At 39.9% G+C, this 22,137-nt stretch overlaps 1 protein-coding gene across 1 annotated transcript; it reads left to right on the top strand.

Moving 5' to 3' along the window:
• The first annotated feature begins 10,069 nt into the window (after window positions 1-10,069).
• LOC112696957 (E3 ubiquitin-protein ligase PRT1) lies at window positions 10,070-20,920 on the top strand. The gene is made up of 7 exons (XM_025749918.3): window positions 10,070-10,322; window positions 11,138-11,166; window positions 11,265-11,444; window positions 12,327-12,701; window positions 12,808-13,008; window positions 15,023-15,102; window positions 20,109-20,920. Exons 1-7 carry the CDS (start codon window positions 10,243-10,245, stop codon window positions 20,439-20,441), a joined length of 1,278 nt encoding a protein of 425 aa, XP_025605703.1. The 5' UTR covers window positions 10,070-10,242; the 3' UTR covers window positions 20,442-20,920.
• The last annotated feature ends 1,217 nt before the right edge of the window (window positions 20,921-22,137 follow it).

The following is a 22,137-nucleotide window of genomic DNA, read 5'->3' as shown; positions in this document are numbered from 1 at the left end:
ATAGCAAAGAACTCCCTAACCCACCCATTTAATAACCTCACATATTTTTATAAATCTACCTATCAATTCCCCTCTTCTTCTGACTAGGATCATGAAATTCATTATAATTGAGGTCTAATTGCTCTCTATTATAACCAAGTCCACAAACAGTCCTAAACCCAAATAAATAAATAAATTTAGTGGCCACTCAACAACATAAAGAACAAACTCGTCGCGCTGTTATGTGCTTGCTATTAGAGTATTGTTATGGTGGGTAACCGGAGATTAATGGACTGGACTGTATTGGCCGGCCCGATCGTCAGCAGAGGGAGGCCTCCGAGCAGGTTTGTGCGCCTAAGCCTCCTTCCGACTTGTGTACGTGAGTGAATGGGGGGTGGTACCTGCAAAGACACTCCGATGCCTAAGTTAGCAAGGGTGTGAGTAGGTCTAGAATGTATTGGGCTTAGAGATACCTGAAGAGTGTCAGTGTATTTATAGTGGTGAGCCAATAACCACCGCTGAAGTAGTGCCACCCTTTTAGGGTGATAACCGTCCCTTTATCTTAGGGAGGTTAAGATACGGCTCCTGGAAGTGGTTAGAGATATTTTAGGGGTAGTTACTTTTTTGAATTGATGTTGATCTGCCAACTATTTTCCGTCCCGACTTCTTTAGAGTGAATCGTAGTCAAGACCGACTTCTCAGTACGAAGGTCGGTGCTCAGCAAGGCTCAACCCTTTGGACTAGGCCTTTCGTTTGGACCTGGGCCTTTATTATTGGGCCATGGTATGAACAGTGCCCCTACTCGAGCCCAAGATCTCTTTAGAACTTGGGTTCGAGTATCTTACTCGGGTTCGTAGCCGACTTTCTTGGAGGAGACGAGGGTTTTCAAACCGACATGATTTTTTGCGACCTTTTGTTTCTGACAGTTACGTCTATTCAAGCGTCGTGTCCGTTAGGGATGCGCCTAGGGATTGATGGCTTTGGTAACGGTGCACTCTTATTAATAACTGCCCCGTTTTTACCATTATGCCCCTAGAGTATTTATAAATACTTTTCCCTCTCTTTCATTATTTTCTTTCTGCGATTTTTCTAATTTTTCTGTTCGTTCTTCATTCGTTCGTGCTGCGCTCTTGTGTTTCGGAGACTTCTGCTTCTTTCCAACCTTCATTTTTGGATAAAGGTTAGCCTTTCTTCTTTCGTAACATGCCTTATGTTTGCATGCTTTTATTTTGTAGATAGATAGGTTGGTTTGTAGACTTTAGTTCCATATTTCCTCCCTTTAGAGACCGTGTTTTTGATTTTCCTTTTCTTTTCCTTTTGTAGGTTTTTGTTACCCTTTATAAGAAAAGAAATGGCTTCCGTAGATGTTCTTTCTCAATGGGTTGATGTCACGGTCCTAGGGGAGGAACCCTTGGTCGATGCTGAGTTTATCACCCACCTTCGTACTCACCACAGAATTTGTACTTCTGAGGAGGACGAGCCAAAGTATGAGTTGGTAGTCCCGGGTCCAGAAGACCGGGTTTGTTTTGGGAGGGCCAATGAGGCGGCCCCTTATTTTTTCTTTATGTATGAATGTATGATCACCCGTTTGGGTGTTTTTCTTCCTTTTTCGAATTTTGAGATGTCCGTTTTGCACCACTGTCAAGTTGTCCCTACCCAACTTCACCCCAACTCTTGGAGTTTTTTGAAAATTTATCAATTTATAAGTCACGCTTTGGACTTTCCGACCTCTTTGAGGATTTTCTTTTATCTTTTCCACATGACTAAGCCTTTCAGTGGGCTAAACAATAAACAACAATGGGTTTCCTTCCGAGCCATACAAGGTCGGAGAATCTTCACCCTTTTTGACGAATCCTTCCACGACTTTAAAAATTATTTTTTCAAAGTGCAAGCTGTAGAGGGTCACCACCCATTTTTCCTGGATGATAATTCTTCTCTTCGCTTTCCTTTATACTGGCTGGAGGCCTCCCCTTGTGAGAAATATGGTCTAGATGACCTGGATGAAGTAGAGGCCGCCATTGTGGGGTTCCTCCGAGAAGTGTGGGGGAGGGCCCCATATTTGGACACTAAAAGGTTTCTCCAAGGGTCTCCGACCTTTATCCAAGCACAGCTAGGTAGCTTTCATTTGTTTGTTAGATTCCTGACTCGTTAACTGAACTTTCCGACTTGTTTAATTCATTAGCTATTGTTTTATTTTTCAGAAATGGCGAAGACGAATGCTCAGGAATCTTACCAGAGAGTCCAGGAGGCCAAAGCAAAGTCTCGCGCCAGGACTGGTGGTACCCGGGTTATCTCTCCTCCTCCTCCTCCTCGGAACGTTGGGACTCTCTCCAAGCCCATTGTGATTTCTTCTTCAGCTTCCTCTCAACCGCCCCCCGTCGTCCGACCCTCCCCTGAGCCAGACAAGAAGAAGCGCAAGACCTTAGAGTCTGGCTCTTCTGGTGAGGTTAAGGCAGATGCTCTTGCATTCGTCCGAAAGAACATCTACCCCCATGCTCGTATAAGCATGGATGATGTGTCTGTTCGGAGCCACCTTACCACTATGGTTGAGGAGAGTCTCAAGGCGGCAGGGGTTTGTAGCAAACTCTTGGATATCTTTGAGAAGGCTCCTCTCAGCTCTTTAGGGATGACCTCGAGGGTCGAAGAGCTGGAAGGAAGGCTTCGCTCATACCAAGAGCATGAGAGGGAGTTGAAGGAGGAAGTCGCCAAGTTGAAGGAGGAGAGAGATGCCCTCCGGGAGAAGGGGAAGGTTTTACAAGCCCAATGCAACATGGAGATGGATTTGAGGAAAGCAGCGCAGGCCAGCTATCAAAGTTTATTCAATGATCTTGTGTCTGTGAAGAATGATCTGCTGAATTCTCGAAAGGCATATGATGAGTTGGAGGACTCTATTGCTGATGGCGCCGAGGAGTCTTGGAGGATCTTCCTGGAGCAAGTCAGAGTTATTGCTCCCGACTTGGATCTTTCTCCTTTACATCCTGACAAAGTTGTTATTGACGGAGCCATAGTTGATCCCCCTGTCCCTGTGATCGTTTCTGAATCAGAGTTGAAGACTCGAGGGCAGAGGATCATTGAGTCTCCTCCTCGTGGAAAGGATGTTCCGAGTTCTTCAGCAATTCCTCCCATTTCCTCTTTATCTCCTATGGATGACTCTCTTCACGGTCCTGGTGGCACTCCTCCTGACTCCGGTGGTGGTGATCTGTCTACTCCGTTTTCTAAAAAATGATTTGTGGGCTATTTGGGGGCCCGGCCTGTGGGTCCCCCATTTTTAAACTCTTTATATTTGTGGTAGTGGTAACTGAACAATTTCTTCTGGCCTTTTAAGGCCGTAAACAAAATATTTATTATTGCCCTTTTTTTGGATAAGGGTTTTGTTTAACAAAAAATACCCTTTTTGATATAAGGGTTTTCAGCTACCTTTTTGCGTGCATGCTTTTCTGGTTTTGACTTTTCGAAGTCCCCTTGATCTTTTTCTGAAAATCTTTTCTTTGGCTTGTCTGTCTTTCTGAACCTTTTCGCTTTAAGGATTTTAGGACAGCTTTTAAGCTTTTTCCTAGGCTTTTTAATCTCTTTTTTGTTATTCCTTATACTCAATTTTGTTTTATTGAGTTCTTATGATTTAGGTTATTTTTGCGATTCGTTTTCATTTCTACTCGGTTTTTCATTTCGACTTATAAGTCGGAATGTCTTTCGAGTTTTCCACGATCAACTTTTATAACCTCTTTACACCGACTTGTACCTCGTCGTTTTATCCTGACGACCATCTAGGTCGGTTCATGAGATTTTCACGTTTTGTCGAGCTTAAGTCGGCGCGTTTTGTAGAAAGACTTAGAAAATAGAAAGGAGTTTATAAGAGATATTGCAAATGAAAAAAGATCTTTATTGATTGTGGATGTACTTTATTGCTACTAAGGGTTTTTAATAGCCTATTTTCCCTTAGCCTCTACTATGATGCCTCGTTAAAAACCCTTCTCCAGAAAAAACCCTTTGATTTTGGGAAAAAAAATCATGAAGTTGGGAAAAGAGTACATCAGGGAGTAGAGTTCGCTTTTTAACTGTAGTACCTTTTCATATTACAAGCATGCCACGACCTTGGGAACTCAGTGCCGTTCAGGTCGGTCACTTTATAATAACCTTTTCCTAAGACTTCATTGACTTTGTATGGTCCCTTCCAATTAGCAGCGAGTTTTCCTTCCCCTGATTTGTTGACTCCAATGTCGTTTCTGATTAAGACCAAGTCATTCGGGGCAAATGTTCTTCGAATGACTTTTTTGTTGTATCTTGTAGTCATCCTTTGTTTCAGCGCTGCTTCTCTTATCTGGGCTTGTTCTCGTACTTCGGGAAGTAGGTCGAGTTCTTCTTTGTGCCCCTGTATGTTCCCGATCTCGTCGTGGAGAATTACCCTTGGGCTTTGTTCATTGATTTCTATTGGTATCATGGCTTCTATGCCATAAACTAGTCGGAAGGGTGTTTCTCCAGTGGCGGATTGGGGAGTTGTCCTGTAAGCCCATAGCACTTGTGGGAGCTCTTCTGCCCAGGCTCCTTTTGCATCTTGTAACCTTTTCTTTAGCCCTGCCAGTATGATTTTGTTGGCTGCCTCGGCTTGCCCATTGGCTTGCGGGTGTTCCACCGAGGTGAACTGGTGTTTGATTTTCATATTGGCTACTAGGCTTCTAAAGGTAGAGTCGGTGAACTGGGTTCCATTGTCTGTAGTAATGGAATAAGGTATCCCATATCTTGTAATGATATTTATGTAGAGGAACTTCCGACTTCTTTGAGCAGTGATGGTGGCCAATGGTTCTGCTTCTATCCACTTTGTGAAGTAATCTATTCCTACGATCAGGTATTTAACTTGTCCTGGTGCTTGGGGAAAAGGACCTAATAAATCCATTCCCCATTTTGCAAAGGGCCATGGAGAAGTGATACTGATGAGCTCTTCTGGTGGAGCCACGTGGAAATTTGCATGCATTTGACATGGTTGACACTTTTTCACAAACTCTGTGGCATCTTTCTGCAAGGTCGGCCAGTAGAATCCAGCTCAGATTATTTTCCTGGCTAGTGACTTTGCTCCGAGATGGTTTTCACAGATCCCACTATGTACTTCCTCTAATACCTCGGCAGTTCTTGAGGTCGGTACACACTTTAATAATGGTGTTGATATTCCCCTTCTGTAGAGAATATTTCTCACCAGGGTGTAGTGTTGTGCTTCCCTTCGAATCTTTTTTTCCTCTTTCTCCTCTTTAGGGAGGATGTCGAATTTCATGTATTCGACCAAGGGGTCATCCATCCGAGGTTTAAACCGACTACCTCAAGTACTTCTTGTTTGTCTTATGTTTTTACTACTGAGGGTTCCTGGAGGGTTTCTTGGATCAGGTTTCTGTTGTTCCCTCCCAGTTTGGTACTTGCTAACTTGGATAGGGCGTCCGCTCTGCTATTTAGATCCCGAGTTATGTGTTTGACCTCGGTTTCTGTAAAGCGCCCAAGGTGGTCCAGAGTTTTCTCCAAGTACCTCTTCAATTTGGGTCCTTTGCCTGATACTCTCCACTTATCTGGGAAGTCACCACTTGTGAGTCACTGTATATCATCACCCTTGTTGCACCGACTTCTTCTGCCAACTTCAGTCCAGCAATCAAGGCTTCATATTCTGCCTGATTATTTGAAGCTGGAAATTCAAACTTTAGGGAAACCTCTATCTGGGTTCCTCTTTCATCTACCAATATTATGCCTGCGCCGCTTCCTGTTTTATTGGAGGATCCATCTACGTAGAGTTCCCATGTAGTTGGTTTTTTCTTCTGATCCCCTGCGTATTCTGCAACGAAGTCAGCAAGGCATTGAGCTTTAATCGCTGTCCGAGTTTCATATCTTAAGTCGAACTCGGAGAGCTCTATTGCCCATTGAACCATTCTTCCTGCAACATCCGTCTTTTAGAGGATTTGCTTCATGGGTTGGTTCGTACGGACTCTTATTGTGTGGGCCTGAAAGTAAGGTCGTAGCCTTCGTGAGGCTATTACTAAGGAGTAGGCGAACTTCTCTAGTTTGTGGTACCTTAGCTCAGGGCCCTGTAGAACTTTACTGATGAAATAAACTGGATGTTGTCCGACCTCGTCTTCTCTTATCAGTGCTGATGAAACAGCTTTGTCCGCTACGGATAAGTACAGGACGAGGTCTTTTCTAGATACTGGTCGAGTCAGAATAGGAGGTTGGCTTAAAAACTTTTTGAACTCCTGGAACGCCTCCTCGCATTCAGGAGTCCATTCAAACTGACATCCCTTTCTCAATAAGGAGAACAGAGGAAGAGATTTTAGTGCCGATCCTGCCAAGAATCTGGAGAGGGCTGCAAGTTGGCCATTCAGCTGCTGGACTTCCCTCAAACAAGTCGGGCTTTTCATTTCTAGGATGGCTCTACACTTATCGGGATTGGCTTCGATCCCTCTTTGTGTTAGCATAAATCCTAGAAATTTTCCTGCCTCCACCGCGAAAGCGCACTTTGCGGGATTTAGTCTCATCCCGTGCAACCTTATGGTGTCAAAGACTCGTGACAGGTCGGACAAGAGGTCGACTTCTTTCTTGGTCTTTACCAGCATGTCGTCGACATATACTTCCATTAGATTCCCGAGGTGAGAAGAAAACACTTTATTCATCAACCTTTGATATGTGGCTCCCGCATTCTTCAATCCGAATGGCATGACCACGTAGCAGAAATTAGCTCTGGGTGTGATGAATGATGTCTTCTCTTGGTCTGGCTCATACATTGGGATTTGATTATATCCCGAATAGGCGTCCATGAACGATAAGTATTGATACCCCGAGCTAGAGTCTACTAGGGTATCAATGCTTGGCAGTGGATAAGGGTCCTTGGGACATGCCTTATTTAGGTCAGTATAGTCAATGCACATTCTCCATTTACCATTTTGTTTCTTAACTAGCACTACATTAGCTAGCCATGTTGGGTACTTGACTTCTCTGATGAAGCCATCTTCTAAAAGTGCCTGTACTTGTTCTTCCACTACGAGAGCTCGTTCAGGGCCGAGCTTGCGTCTTCTCTGTTGAACAGGTCAGGATCCCGGGTAGACCGAGAGCTTGTGTGACATGAGCTTGGGATTTATCCCGGGCATGTCGGAGGCCTTCCAGGCGAAGAGATCGGAGTTATCTCTTAGGAGCTTAGTCAACCCTTGTTTTAGGGTTTCCCCTAGGTTGGCTCCTATGTGAGTATTTTTCCTTCCTCTTTGCCGACCTGTATCTCCTCCGTCTTTCCTCCCGGTTGTGGTCGCAACTCTTCTCTGGCCCTTGCACCTCCGAGCTCTATTACGTGGACTTCTCTGCCCTTTCCCCTCAGATTTAAACTCTCATTGTAGCATTTCCTTGCCAATTTCTGATCTCCCCTTACCGTTGCTATTCCCGCTGAGGTCGGGAATTTCATGCAGAGGTGGGGAGTGGATACCACTGCTCCGAGTCGATTAAGGGTAGCTCTGTTGATTAAAGCATTATATGTTGACCCGACATCAATGACTATGAAGTCTATACTCAGAGTCTTTGATTTTTCCCCTTTTCCAAAAGCGGTGTGGAGGGGCAAAAATCCCAGTGGTTTTATTGGCGTGTCCCCCAATCCGTATAGGGTGTCGGGGTAGGCTCTTAATTCTTTCTCATCCAACCCTAGCTTGTCAAAAGCGGGCTTAAAAAGGATGTCCGCCGCGCTTCCCTGGTCCACTAGGGTTCTATGGAGATGGGCATTTGCTAGGATCATAGTTATTATTACTGGATCATCGTGTCCAGGGATTATTCCCTGCCCATCTTCTTTTGTGAATGAAATGGTAGGGAGGTCGGGTGACTCTTCTCCAACCTGGTAGACTCTTTTGAGGTGTCTTTTGCGAGAGGATTTTGTGAGTCCCCCTCCAGCGAACCCCCCTGAGATCATATGGATATGTCTTTCAGGAGTTGGCGGTGGTGGGTCTCTTCTGTCGATATCATCTCGCTTCCTCTTCCCATGACTGTCCGACCTTTCTATGAGATATCTGTCAAGCCGACCTTCTCTAGCCAGCTTTTCTATTACATTTTTAAGGTCGTAACAATCGTTCGTGGAGTGACCATATATTTTATGGTACTCACAGTAATCGCTGCGGCTTCCCCCCCTTTTTATTTTTGATGGGTCTGGGGGGTGGCAGCCTTTCAGTGTTGCAAATTTCTCTGTACACATCCACTATTGAAACTTTTAGAGGAGTGTAAGAGTGGTACTTCCTTGGCCTGTCGAGACCGAGTTCTTCCTTCTTCTTGGTCTCCCTCTCCCTCTCTTTTATTGAGGGAGGGTGCCCAGGTCGCCAACTTAGGTCTCTCAGCTTAGCATTTTCCTCCATGTTGATGTACTTTTCAGCTCTTTCCTGCACATCACTCAAGGAGATGGGGTGTCTTTTGGATATGGACTGCGAGAAGGGACCTTCTCTAAGCCCATTGACTAACCCCATTATTACTGCCTCGGTGGGCAGGTCTTGAATCTCCAAACATGCTTTGTTGAACCTTTCCATATAGGCTCGTAGGGACTCTCCGACCTCCTGCTTTACTCCTAGGAGGCTTGGTGCATGTTTCACTTTGTCTTTCTGGATAGAGAACCTCATCAAGAACTTCCTTGATAGGTCTTCAAAGCTAGTGATTGACCTTGGAGGGAGGCCCTTGAACCACTTCATTGCTGCCTTTGACAGAGTGGTCGGAAAGGCTTTGCAGCGTGTTGCGTCAGAAGCATCAGCCAGGTACATCCGACTTTTGAAATTGCTTAGGTGATGCTTCGGATCCGTGGTTCCGTCATAGGAGTCCATGTCCGGGCTTTTGAAGTTCCTCGGAACTTTTGCCCTCATTATATCCTCGCTGAAGGGATCCTCCCCTCCTAAGGGCGTTTCTTCACGCTCGTCGCGGGAGTTCCGACCTTTGAGGGAGGATTCCAACTTCAAGAGTTTTCTTTCTAACTCTTTCCGTCGTTCCGTTTCCTCTTTTAGGTTCTTCTCAATCTCCCTTTGTCGCTCCCGTTCCTGTTCTAACTGCTCCAAACGGTTTTGGTGGACGTGGACCAATCCCATGAGTTCGGTTGCATGGGATGGTTCATCCTTTTCTGATTCGCGGCCTTCTGAGGAATTTACCTTTGGATTTTTTACTCCAGAGGTGCCTTCCCTGTGACGGTCGCTGATTTCCTGGTGGAGGACCATATCTGGGTTATTGTTTCCAGTTTCCTGATTCTCTTGTTCAGAATCTGTCTCCACATGTCCTTCCTCAGGGAATCTGTCCGCCATCACTGGTTGATCTCTCGGTTCCCCGGCAACGGCGCCAATGTTACGGTGGGTAACTGGAGATTAATGGACTGGACTGTATTGGCCGGCCCGATCGTCAGCAGAGGGAGGCCTCCGAGCAGGTTTGTGCGCCTAAGCCTCCTTCCGACTTGTGTACGTGAGTGAATGTGGGGCGGTACCTGCAAAGACACTCCGATGCCTAAGTTAGCAAGGGTGTGAGCAGGTCTAGAATGTATTGGGCTTAGAGATACCTGAAGAGTGTCAGTGTATTTATAGTGGTGAGCCAATAACCACCGCTGAAGTAGTGCCACCCTTTTAGGGTGATAACCGTCCCTTTATCTTAGGGAGGTTAAGATACGGCTCCTATAAGTGGTTAGAGAGATTTTAGGGGCAGTTACTTGTTTGAATTGATGTTGATCTGCCAACTATTCTCCGTCCCGACTTCTTTAGAGTGAATCGTAGTCAAGACCGACTTCTCAGTACGAAGGTCGGTGCTCAGCAAGGCTCAATCCTTTGGACTAGGCCTTTCGTTTGGACCTGGGCCTTTATTATTGGATCAGGGTATGAACAAGTATGTTAATAAAAACGATTAATAACTACATTAGAGTTGATACACTTAATACCAGATTAAGAAAAAACAAACAATGCATGACATGTTATCTTTTTATTAATTAAATAATTATAATTTAAATTAATTTTAATATAATTTAAAATTATAATTTCTATTTTATCATGACACGAATTATTACACTTATTTGTTATAGAAATTAAATTTTTATTTTATTTTATAATAGAAGAAAAAAAAAATCCTACAATCTAATTGGGCCGCCAACAACATACGCCTGTGATATGAAATTCTGAAGGCCGTAAGATACTAAGAACTAGATACCTCTTCTAACATCCACTATTATTAATTATCGAAAATAAATAACAAAGTGGAACCTTTTATTAATCTAAATCCATTCCTTCTCTGTTTATCGATCTTACGAGAATGGAAGCCAACGCAGCCATTAAGGAAAGCGAGCAACATGAAGACGAAATCTCTGATTCCTTTGTTTGCTGTGTTTGCCTGTAACACCCTCTTTTCTTTATTCATATTATTATGATTATTGTTATTTGTTTATTTCATTATTAATCCTCATTTTTGTGGTCTGTCCAAGTTGATTTGTTTTTACTCCTTATTTTAATTGAAAGCTTGTTCGTAATCGAAAGCTTTGTTTTCTCGGCATTTTTTTTCCATTCATATTTTTTGTAATTTCTGATTTTAAAGTTTAGTTGATGTTAACGATTTGGAGTAAGATTATTTTAAGGAACTGGATTCTGTACAAGTGCATTTGTATTATCTCAAAATTCGATCGATGGTAGTAATTAAACCCTATTTATTAGAATAAGAATAAGAACAAAGGTTAGTCTATATTTTGATAAGTTATAGTGATGATTTTATTGTTATTTACCCCCAAAAGAAAAAGAAAAAAAGTCAATGTATTATTGCAGTTTAAGTTTGACCAATGTATGCTTCTTGCAGCTTCATTATACCGTGGAAGGTTTCGATGATTTGGCTGAATTATTTGGACTTTGAATCTTGGTTTTTCTTCCATTTAGGAACAACATAAATGCACCAAGTTAAACTTAGTGTATGATGAACCAAGATGATCTCAATGTTGAAGATCTAATAAAAGTTATTGGTTATAAGTTATGTGCTAAGATATATACCATTGTGTTATTTATCTTAGTTTTACGATATACCAAGTTTATCTTGGTGCATCATAGCATTTTCCTGTCTAGAAACGCTGGATTGTTTTGACTTTGCATTAAGTTGGTCTATGATGTCTTAGTTCTATTTTCTTTATCAAATTGCACTATTTGAATTTGCTTCTATAATGCAGAGAACTGTTGCACAAGCCCATTGTACTCGGTAATGATGCATCAATTTCTAAAGCTACATTTAAGGTTTTGGTAATTTTATGTGATAGATTTTCACATTTTTATTGATTTTTTCACCCCTGTTCACAGCGTGTGGTCATCTATCTTGTTTCTGGTGCGTCCATAAATCAATGGATGTTATACGCGAGTCTCATTGTCCGATTTGTAGACAATCATACTATCACTTTCCAACAATCTGTCAAATGCTTCACTTTTTGCTTCTTAAGCTGTATCCTGATGCTTACAAGAGGAGGTTACATCAGGTGCTTGGTATGTTTCTTTTTCTAAATACTTCTCTATCAGCATATTCACAAATATAAGTGTCATGAGCCTTATAGGCTTATACAGATTAGCCAATTTAAACTCTAAGCGCAATTTATATATTCGATTTGTGGTTACATGATTATGACTGGCTAGATTTAAGGTACATTACTTTCTAGAACTACACTATCTGATGTTTCCGTTTTAGATATGCACTCAGGTGGCAACACCTTAAGCCCTTGATTTAATCTAATCCTAACCTATTGTGATAAGCTAGACATTACAGCGTAGCAAACAATGAACGAAAATAAAAAAAATGTATGTTATATGGGCTATGGAAGTTCCACTGCAATAGTGTACCTTGCTGAATGCTGTTGTAAATTGTAATTGCTTGCTACACTGTTGTAGTTGCCTTTTGCAAACTTTGGAAGAAGATTTCTTATGTTTATCATCACAAGACTTTGACTGATGAGTGGATTGAGCGATACTTTTCTTATTACTGCTTGGCTGTTTTGCATTCTGTTTTCATTTTGGGATAAAAATGATAGCCTCTTCCCTTGCATTCAGAATTTATTGATTGGAGTATTTAGGAGGTCTTTTCTTTTGGGCAGAGCACAAGGAAAGTTCTAAACCCACTATATGTTTATGAAGAGAACATGATAACTAAGTACCCATGCAGATTATGCAAAAATAAGTATAGACAACTTTAACCTTAACCTTAACTTTAATATGTGAATTTTCTTTCCCTGCTTTTCTAATTCCATCTCTTCTTCCTCCATCTTGATGCAACTGTCATTTAAAATTGCATTTATCATGAAAGAGAAATATCTTTCTGTCTACTTTGTTGTGTAAAGTTTGAGTTTGACCATACTAATTCTTCTTGTGTTTCAGAGGAAGAAAAGGAATTGGGATATTTCTCCCCTCAATTTGATGATGATATATGTGGATCACAAGCTAAAATTGATAATCCTGAGAGTTCACATTCTACCGCTACTAAAGATCCCTCATCCAACTCAAGCAACTTGGAAACTTGTGAATGTAAGGAACAATCAGGCTCTTCCAATCATGAAGGAAAAGAAGGTGCCATCATTTATGAAGACACATCCAATAGAATGCCTGAGGTTATGGGAACAACTTCCATTGCAGGAAAAAAAGTACCCGAGAATGACAAGCACAATCAGCAACAGAAAATAACAATTGCAGATGTGACTTGTACAAAGTGCAAGCAATTGCTCTTTCATCCTATTGTTCTTAATTGTGGTCATGGTACTCGATGCATTAAATGTTTTCTTCCATTTATAATGAATTAAGGTCATCAGTAGCAGAAAAGTTAATTACATATGCTTATTCACTTTTTGCTCATTTTGTACAGTATTCTGTGAAGTTTGCATGATGAACATAGACGATCAGGTGCTTAAATGCCAAATTTGTCAAAGTTTGCATCCAAGAGGATTTCCAAAAGTTTGCTTGGCCCTTGATCACTTTTTGAAGGAACAATTTCCAGAAGAATATGCAAAGCGAAGAGATGCTTCTCAATTTAGCCAAGTCAAAGTCAAACCTAAGATCTCATCTTGTAAGTATTTTTTCCCTACTTTTTATTCTTTTGTAAACATTTTTGGAATCATGCAATTCTGAGTCAAACCACTGGGAGAGAAATAATTGTAATTAATAGAAACTGGCAATACTAAAAAGATGATTTTTTTTTTACTATAAGAAATCAAATTGAAACAGAAATAACCAAGTCTTATCCTACTAGGTGAGTTAACTATATGGATCAAACATGTATTGAGCTCTACATATGACTAAAAATTTTCAATAAATCCGTTTAGAGTTAGGTCCTTCTTTAGGTCCTTCATCATTATTAACATCAACTACAATACCTCAACCTGCACTGCCACTCTTTCCTCCACTCTCTCATCCTCTCCTTTCTCGTTCCCTTCGATCTCCACCACCATCACCTCTTTCTTCTCTCACGGGACCCCAACTGCCACTGCCACCAAGCCACAACCACCATCACCAACATCTTCTTCTCTCTTCATCTTCTTCCCTTCAAACAACAACGACGACAACCATTCGGCCATCACCACCAACTAGATCTAGCTTATTACAAGTTTACAACTTACAGATCACGAATCATGGAGGTGAGTGGCGAATGGTGAGGGTGAGTGTGGGGTTGATGGTGATGCGGCTTTGGTGGGGTGAAGGTGGATGGGAGTGGAGAAGGGGGCGCCGGTGTGATCGTGATAGTGGTGAAAGTGACGCACCGGCAGCAACTGTGAAGTGAGGGATATGGTAGATGCACATGTGAGGTGGAGGTGGAGGTGGGGTTGAGAGGGATGACTATGGTAGTGCGGTGAAGGTGTTGCAAGTAAATGTAGTGGCGTGAGGATGGTGATGGTTGAGGTTCTAGCGGATTGGGGATAAGACATGCATGGTGATGATGATGTGGGGTTAGTGACTTGGTTGGGAGTAGAACAGGTGATGTAGATATTGAAGAACTGAAGGGAGAGTGGGAGACACAACATCTGTGCATTACTAGAGTGCTCTGGATCAAGGAGCTTAGCACAAGAACAATAAACTACAATTCATGAGGGTATTTGTGAAACCCTTCTCGCAATTCCTTTGATACCAATGCATAGCTTCCTAACTCCTTATTCCTTTCTAATCCTAGCTAATCAAAGGGCCATCATGAGGCCTGTTTTCTATCAGATTTTCCCTAAGGTTTGCCTAGACGCTAAGTTAGACTTATCTCCTTTCTTGTTTAATAACTTACGCTTATCTTTCTTGTCTTTAATTTGTCTCCATTCAGAGGGGGCTTAAGGTTTGATGATTTTTTTAAAGATCAAAATCAGTTATTTCTCAGAGCAACACTCACTGTTTAAGTGATAATAAGAAGAAGATGCAATTTTTCTTAATTTTGTTGCTACAAGGAGCTCAACAAAGCTTCGATTATTGATTTCTATTCAACTTACGAAATTCTTAGATGACATTATGTGAGATTTAATTAAAAGTAGTAAGTCTTTGGTGGAAAAGCCTACCAATAAATTTTTGTTGTCTTTTAGGTACAAGTTGAAATACTAATTTTAATCTGTCTAATTCATCACTCTTCAGCAAGCTGCAAAGAGCAATATTTCCCTATGTAGTCTACCATATTTACCACGCATTTCAACCAAAAATAAACAACACCATTTGTTAGATAATATTGCGCAGGTGTAAGATAATATACTCACCGAGACAAAACCATTTGTGTGCCTTTGCTTAGTAGTTTAAACTTTTGAGCTAAATAGCTTATAAAACTTGATCTTCAATGACCAAATAATGTAGAGTTAAATGATCATTTATCCTATTCTTCTAATTATCATTTAAATTTCAATAAATAGTAGTGTAATAATGTTCATTGTCCATCTTTCAGGCTCACACACATTTAACAACTTTAGTAGTTTTTTGGACAGAAAATTACGTGTATGAGAATTTCTTGGAAATGAAAGGAAATAGATCAAATTTTAGAACAGTGGTTAACTCATGATGTATCTTGGTATTTATTTGATATATTTGTGACAGCGTTACTATGTATTGTCTGCTTTCAGGTTCATCAGGAAATGGTGAAGCAGAATTGTCTGGTCTTCCATCAAGAATTCACATAGGAGTTGGATGTGATTTTTGTGGGGTAAAATGAAATCTCCTAATATCTTACATTTTGTTTTAGGTTTTGTTTTGCTCTATTATTAACATGCTCTTTTCCAATTCCGCCCCTTTCTATCTTTGAAACTAGCTCATATTTTTATAAATTTAGTAGGTATGTTTGTAACAGCTTTTTAGTTTGAACTCCATAACCACCTTTTCAAAAGGTCTTAGATTTTCTCAATCTTTGGATCAGTCACACCTTATCATCTATTCAAACGCACACACAGACTAAAGCTATAACATAAGCTGATGCATGCACACCGAATCATCCAGATATTAGGAAAAGATATTTGAACCCATGTTTAGTGTATAACTTAGGTAGCATTTGTTTTCAGAGACTGATATTGAGACTGGGGGATTGAGACTCGGTATTATGTTCGGTAGTTAGAGTCTGGAACTAAAATTTCAATTCTAAAACACAAATTCAGTACCTCTAAAAAATGGGGACACAAGAGATTGAAATTTTTGAAGACAGAAACTGAAACTTTAATAACAATTTTCTCAAAAATACCTTCATTTAACTTTTCAAATTTCAAATTTACCTTTTAATCTCTATATTTATCTTAAACTAAACATAATATTGAGATATAACTCAGTCTAATATATTTTACACCAAACACAATATAAATACTTAATTTAGTTTCAGTGTCTCTGTCTCTATCTCCTAGTCTCAATCTCAATCTCCCTATCTCCCAGTCTCAATCTCAATCTCCCTTCCAAATGCAGTCTTGTAGATAGAAGAGAGAAAAGAATACAATAACAAAGCTTTGTTCCACTAGGTGGGGTTGACTACATGGATCAAACGACGTCATTGAGTTCTATCATGTATCATGTCAACAGAGAAACTATTTACATGTAGATCTCGTTTGACCACCTCATGAATGGTCTTTCTAGGACTTCCTTTGTCTTTCACCCCTTGTTCATCTTCTATCTCATCCACCCTGTTAATTGGGTGCTCTGTCGGTCTTTTTCTCACATGTCCAAACCATTTGAGACGCGATTCTATCATCTTTTTCATAATAGATGCTATTCAAACTCTTTCTTGTATTTTCGTTTCTTATTTTATCCAAACGCGTATGACCACTCATTCATCTCAACATCTTCATCTTTGTCACACTTATGTTCGTGTTCCCCTTTGGTCGCCCAACCCTTTGTACCATAAAGTATAGCCGGTGTGATAGTAGTGCGATAGAATTTGTCTTTAAGTTTTAAAGGCACTTTTTTGTCACATATAAAATCAGACGCACTTCGTTATTTTGACCAACCTGTTTGGATCCTATGATTTACATCCTGTTCAATCTCTTCATTATCCTGATGATGCACCCAAGATACTTAAAACTTTTAACTTTTCGTAGGATGTGTTCTCCAATCTTCACTTCTATATTAGGAGTTTTTCTTCGGTTGTCGAACTTATATTTCAGATATTCCGTCTTACTATGGCTTATGGCTTATGCACAAACCATACACTTTTAGAGCTTCTCTTTATAAATTTAGCTTCTTATTTAGGTCTTCCATTGACTCTTCTATAAGGACAATATCTTCGGCAAAAAGCATGTACCATGACACAGGTTTTTGGATATATTCTGTGAGTACATCCAAGACTAATGTAAAAAGGTACAGACTTAAGGATGATCTCTGGTGTATTCTAATACCAATAAAAAATTTCTCTGTCATACCACCTTGAGTCTTCACGCTAGTTGTAGTCCCATCATACATGTCTTTAATTGCGCGAATATATGCAATCCTTACTCTCTTTCTTTCCAAAACCTTCCATAAGACTTTCCTTGGTACTTTATCATACGCTTTTTCCAAATCAATAAACACTATGTATATCCCTTTTATTACTACGATATCTCTTCATCATCCTTCTTAACAGGTATGTAGTTTCGGTGGTGGATCTGCCTGACATAAACTTAAATTGGTTCTCTGTTACTTGTGTCTCGTCTCAACATCCGTTTTATCACCCTTTTCCATAACTTCATGGTATGGTTCCTAAGTTTGATCTTTCTATAGTTTTCAAACTTTGTATATTCTCTTTATTCTTGTAGATAGGTACCAAGGTGCTCTTTCGCCACTCATTTGACATTCTTTTTTTACCTTAAAATCTCATTAAAAAGTTTGGTTAATCAACTGATGCCTTTCTCTTCAAGGCACTTCCAAACTTCAATCGGAATATTATTGGGTCTTATTGTCCTGCCATTTTTCATTTGCTTTAGAGCCTTTTTTACCTCGAAATCTCGAATCCTTCGATAGTAGTCGAAGTTTTAATCTTCTTCCCTCGTGTATAACCGACCAAGGCTTGGAAGAGTTTTCTGTTCTTCATTAAATAACTCATACAAGTAGCTCTTCCACCTTTCATTGATCTTCTCATCTTGAGCCAAATTTTTTCCGTTTTTATTCTCTATACATTTAACCTGCTCCAAGTCTCTTGTTCTTCTTTTACGATTCTTTACGATTCTATATATACTTTTTTTTCCTTCCTTGGTGTCTAAAGATTGGTAGAGACCATCATATGCTTTTGTTTTTGTTTCACTTATAGTCACTTTTGTCTCTTTCTTAGATGTCTTGTATTTTTCCAGTTATCTGCATTGCGGGACAAATACCACTCTTTAAAGCACTCACTTTTTGCTTTTATCTTTTCTTGTACTCTCGCATTCCACCACCATGACTCCTTGTCTCTTGATTCTATCCCTCTAGATTCACCAAAATCTTCTTTTGCTGTTCTTCTAATTACTTCTGTCATTTCCTTCCACATCTTTTCTGTGCTTCCATCTCCTTCCCACTTTGTCTCTTCTCTTATCCATTTTAGAAAGCTTCTTTGTTCCTCACTTTTCATTCGTTACCACCTCGTCCTTGAGTTCTTCGTATGATATCTTTTTCTCAACTTTTGCTCAACTCGATAATTCATGACGAGCATCCTATGTGTTATTAAACTCTCTCCCGTAATAATTTTTCAATTAATGTAAAAATTCTGGTCAACTCTCCTCAACAAGAAAAAGTCGATTTGAGAGCTTGTCATGCCACTCCTATAGGTTAAAAGATGTTCGTCTCTCTTTTTAAAACATGTATTTGTGATGAGAATGTCAAAGGTTGAGGAGAAGTCCAAAATAGTTTTACCTTCGGTATTAACCACCTTGAAACCATGGCCTCCGTGAATACTTTCTTACCCAGTCATTTCTCTTCTAGTATGACCATTTAAATCTCTTCTTAAGAAAATCTTATCTCTCGAAAATATGTCTTGGACCAAACTCTCTAGATCCTCCCAAAACTTTATCTTGTGTTGTTTGTCCGAACTCACTTGTGATGCATAGGCGTTAATTACATGAAAAGTACCTCCTTCCATCACAAGTTTAATAGAGATGATCCGATCATCCACCTTCTTGACATGCACTACATCCTTCTTCCACTGTTTATCCACGATAATACCTACTCCATTCCTGTTTTTCACATTTCCTGTATACTAAAGTTTGAACCCTGAGGTATCCAACTCTCTAGCCTTTGCGCCCACCCATTTTGTTTCTTGTAGGCACATAATTTTAATCTTCCTCCTTGTCATGGTATCCACCACCTCCATAGATTTTCCTATTAGAGTGTCTATGTTTCATGTTCCAAATCTCAACTTTCTGTTGTTCCGACCTTTACCCCTTTCTTTGTGAACTAGCTTATTTACCTTCATGTGTTCACGAAAACGCGGTAATCCTTGCTCATTTAACACTACACCCGGGAACCGATGTAGCGGCTCTTGCTCATTTGACACTATACTCGAGCTATACAGCGCGTTGCTTCCGGGCAACGATCTAGCTTTAGCGCAATAATGTCTTTTATTCATGTGATGAATATTCGACTAAATTTTATGTTGGTTGTCGAAAGCCTAACACAACCCTTCTCTTTTATCCGGACTTGGGACCAGCTATGTACCATAGGTGTAACATAGGCGGAGTTAAGAGATAAAAGAATGATAGGATGAAAATTCTAGTGGGTCTCATGTTCTTTTGAGTGTGTGGATATTGGTGTCTTTATCTATCTAACATTGCTCCATGTTATTAGTTTACACTGAGCACTTCATTTTCATAAGCATAAACCGCATCACGTACATAGTTAATGCAAATCAGCGATACTGTCATCACTCACATTAATGTTGCCCACAAGCATCCCTATCACAGCCTCCATTTAACATGTACCTTTGATCATAATCACCATGCACCATCACACACAAGCGTGTCACTTTCCTTGCCACCACCATTTCTACCACCACATCATCTCAAAACCTACAGCTGCAGCTAGGGATTATTGCTGTAGAGCACCAATGCGTCGTTCTTGCTCAAAAAGCCACATTGATAGCCACCGTCTATGTCCCCTTTGTCTTGCACACTGCTAGCAAAGGTGGTGGCACCATGGCAGACTCGTGTCTGGCATGACCATGATAGCCCCTCTATTTATACCATTGGTTCTCGATTGAGTGGCACAGGGCATAATGCCCCTTTTTTTTTATTTCTTTCTAATTGTTTTTTTTTTTTGCCCTTTTTGCTGCCTTCTCTCTATCGACTGATGTGGTTGGTTTTGGGTCTAGTTTTCTAGAGCCTTTTTTCTGCCAAAATTATAATAAAAATAAATTAGACAACTCTTCTTTCTTTTAATCCAAGCATAGTTCACAACATTGATGTGATATAATCATCATCAGGGTTGTAAAAACTGAGGGTGTATTATATAATAGTTCATGTTATCATGAATCCTGTGTAACAAGATATAAAATAGACAATATAATCATCCTATTGTTTTTCCATTTCAACTAAAAACCTTGGGTTCCTCGTTGCATTATAGAATAAGCAGGAGCACAAGTTAACTTTATGTATTATCCATCGATGTCAAGATATGATCTTTCTGAGATTCCTCTTTTCGCTGAATGTGATGTATTTCTTCATGTTTTAATGATTTCCTTTTAGTAGTTTTCTGATGTGTCACTGTAATGATTGTGGATTGTCTTTACAGATGTATCCGATAATTGGGGAGAGATACAAATGCATTGACTGTAAGGAAGAAATTGGTTTTGATCTTTGCGGTGATTGCCATAAAACGCATTCAAAGCTACCAGGCCGATTCAATCAGCAGCACACTCCTGAGCACAGGTTTGAGTCTGTACAAGGTTTTAGATCAGTTGGGGGGTGGTATGCACACGAGTCTCTGGAAATTTCAGGACATGTATCCGAAGATCCCAGTTCGCCCAACGAAGTTGATGAAGATTTCCGAACATATATCCAAAGATCCAGTCTGCCAGACGAAATTGATGGAGATAACCAGAACGAACACAGAGAGCCCCTCTGAGAAGAAGAAAAGAAAAATCGACGGAATTGTGTGCTATTCTGTTGGTGGTTATGGTGGGGTCTAATTACAACTCCTTGCTAATCCAACCTCCAAACACTTCATGCCTGTTCTCAAATCCGCTTGGCCTCGTTGAATTCGTCTCCAGCTTGTGCCAATTGTGTCTGCACTTCACTGACCCTAAATATAGGCAATTTGCTTTCTCTCAGGCCTTGATGCATGGTAAGCATTTTGCTGCCTATAATATTGGCCATATTGGTTAGGTAACGTAGGTATTCCAAGACTCTGGCTGATATGTATGAGAATGTACAGAAATATTCTACAACGTAATCTTATGTAGTTTATGGGAGAGTTGTTAGTATTATCATTCGAGGTATGCATAGGAGTGATTGTATTGAGATAGTGGATTCATGCCAGAATATTTAACACTGAACAATGTTTGTGTACCTTCGGGTCATATATTATGCTTCATATTTTAATAAGTGAACACGGCAATTTTTTTTTTATAAATTAAAAAAAAATTCTTTGAACTAGATGGAATACCCAAAAATACGAAAGACCTTGAAGCATTAGCTTCTCTATAAAATATTAAAATTGCTAAACCTATTGACATACAAATGGGGATGTGTTGGATGGGTAAGTGAATGAGTCTACTCTTATAATGATTGCACCTATGTTGCTTCTTTTTCTCTCTGCCCCTAATGTTGAAAGAACAAACGCAACACGAGAGAAACAAAGGAAATTAAAATTCATACGCACATAAATCGGGGAGGGATATCCGGATTTGTGTGCAAAATCGGAGAGGAGTACACCAATTTGCATGTAAATTATCTAAGGGAAAATCTAGAAACTAACTCTAATTTATATGCAGCCAAGCAATTAATTTTTTTAAAAATTCCGATTTTAAAATTTTAAAATTTTAAAATTTAGTTTTATGCTAAAAAAAATGAGCACTCCTATTTTTTCACTTCTCTTCTCTTTTTCTTATGCGTCTCTTTTTCGGATCACTTTTGGAAGTTTTTGTACAATAATTTTAAATGTTCTTTTTGTTACATTTTGGATATTTTTTTTTAATTTTCAATATATTTTTACAATGATTTTGAATGTTTTTATCATTTAATTTTAGATGGTTTTTTATTATATTTTTTTATGTTTCTTTTTTCATTTTAGATCAAGAAACATAAAAAATCAAAACATAACAATTACCAATATCTAAAGTTCTAATAAAACATCCAAAACCATAAACAAAATAACATCCAAAACCGATAAAAAATGACATCGTATTCCTTTGCAGGGTGCTCAAGGTTCTGTCGCCCATGGTTGTGTGAAGGAAGACGAACACGATGGAGAGGTTGACCACGTCGAAAAGAGGCACACAAAAGAGGGGCAACGACGTGGCGAAGGGACGCGAAGGATGCAGTGGAGGGAAGCAGACACACGGCAGAAGGAAACACGTGCACGGCAGAGGGAAGCATTGTAGAAGGAGTTTTTTTTTTGGGAAGAAAGATGTGGAAGTAGGAAGTGAAGTGATTAGAGTTTCAGATAGTTTTTGTTTTTTCCTGTGGTAGTAAAATTGACATTTTGGAGTGAATTACATGTTTTCGTTGTTTTCAGTATTTTCTGGACTTTTTTATAACCCAACTAATAGTTAACTGTACTTGACTCGCACCTAATTCGTTATTTAGCAGGATTGATCATC

The sequence above is a fragment of the Arachis hypogaea genome, chromosome 6 (assembly GCF_003086295.3).
Source record: "Arachis hypogaea cultivar Tifrunner chromosome 6, arahy.Tifrunner.gnm2.J5K5, whole genome shotgun sequence".
Classification (NCBI taxonomy): Eukaryota; Viridiplantae; Streptophyta; class Magnoliopsida; order Fabales; family Fabaceae; genus Arachis; species Arachis hypogaea.
This window is presented reverse-complemented; position numbering and strand designations above follow the sequence as displayed.

Bases quoted from the DNA above. Each gene is read 5' to 3' on its own strand.
- LOC112696957 (XM_025749918.3), top strand. From the start codon at position 10,243: ATGGAAGCCAACGCAGCCATTAAGGAAAGCGAGCAACATGAAGACGAA. The intron at 11,445-12,326 runs GTATGTTTCTTT...CTTGTGTTTCAG, and splicing joins GAGGTTACATCAGGTGCTTG to AGGAAGAAAAGGAATTGGGA. The intron at 12,702-12,807 runs GTACTCGATGCA...CATTTTGTACAG, and splicing joins TGTTCTTAATTGTGGTCATG to TATTCTGTGAAGTTTGCATG.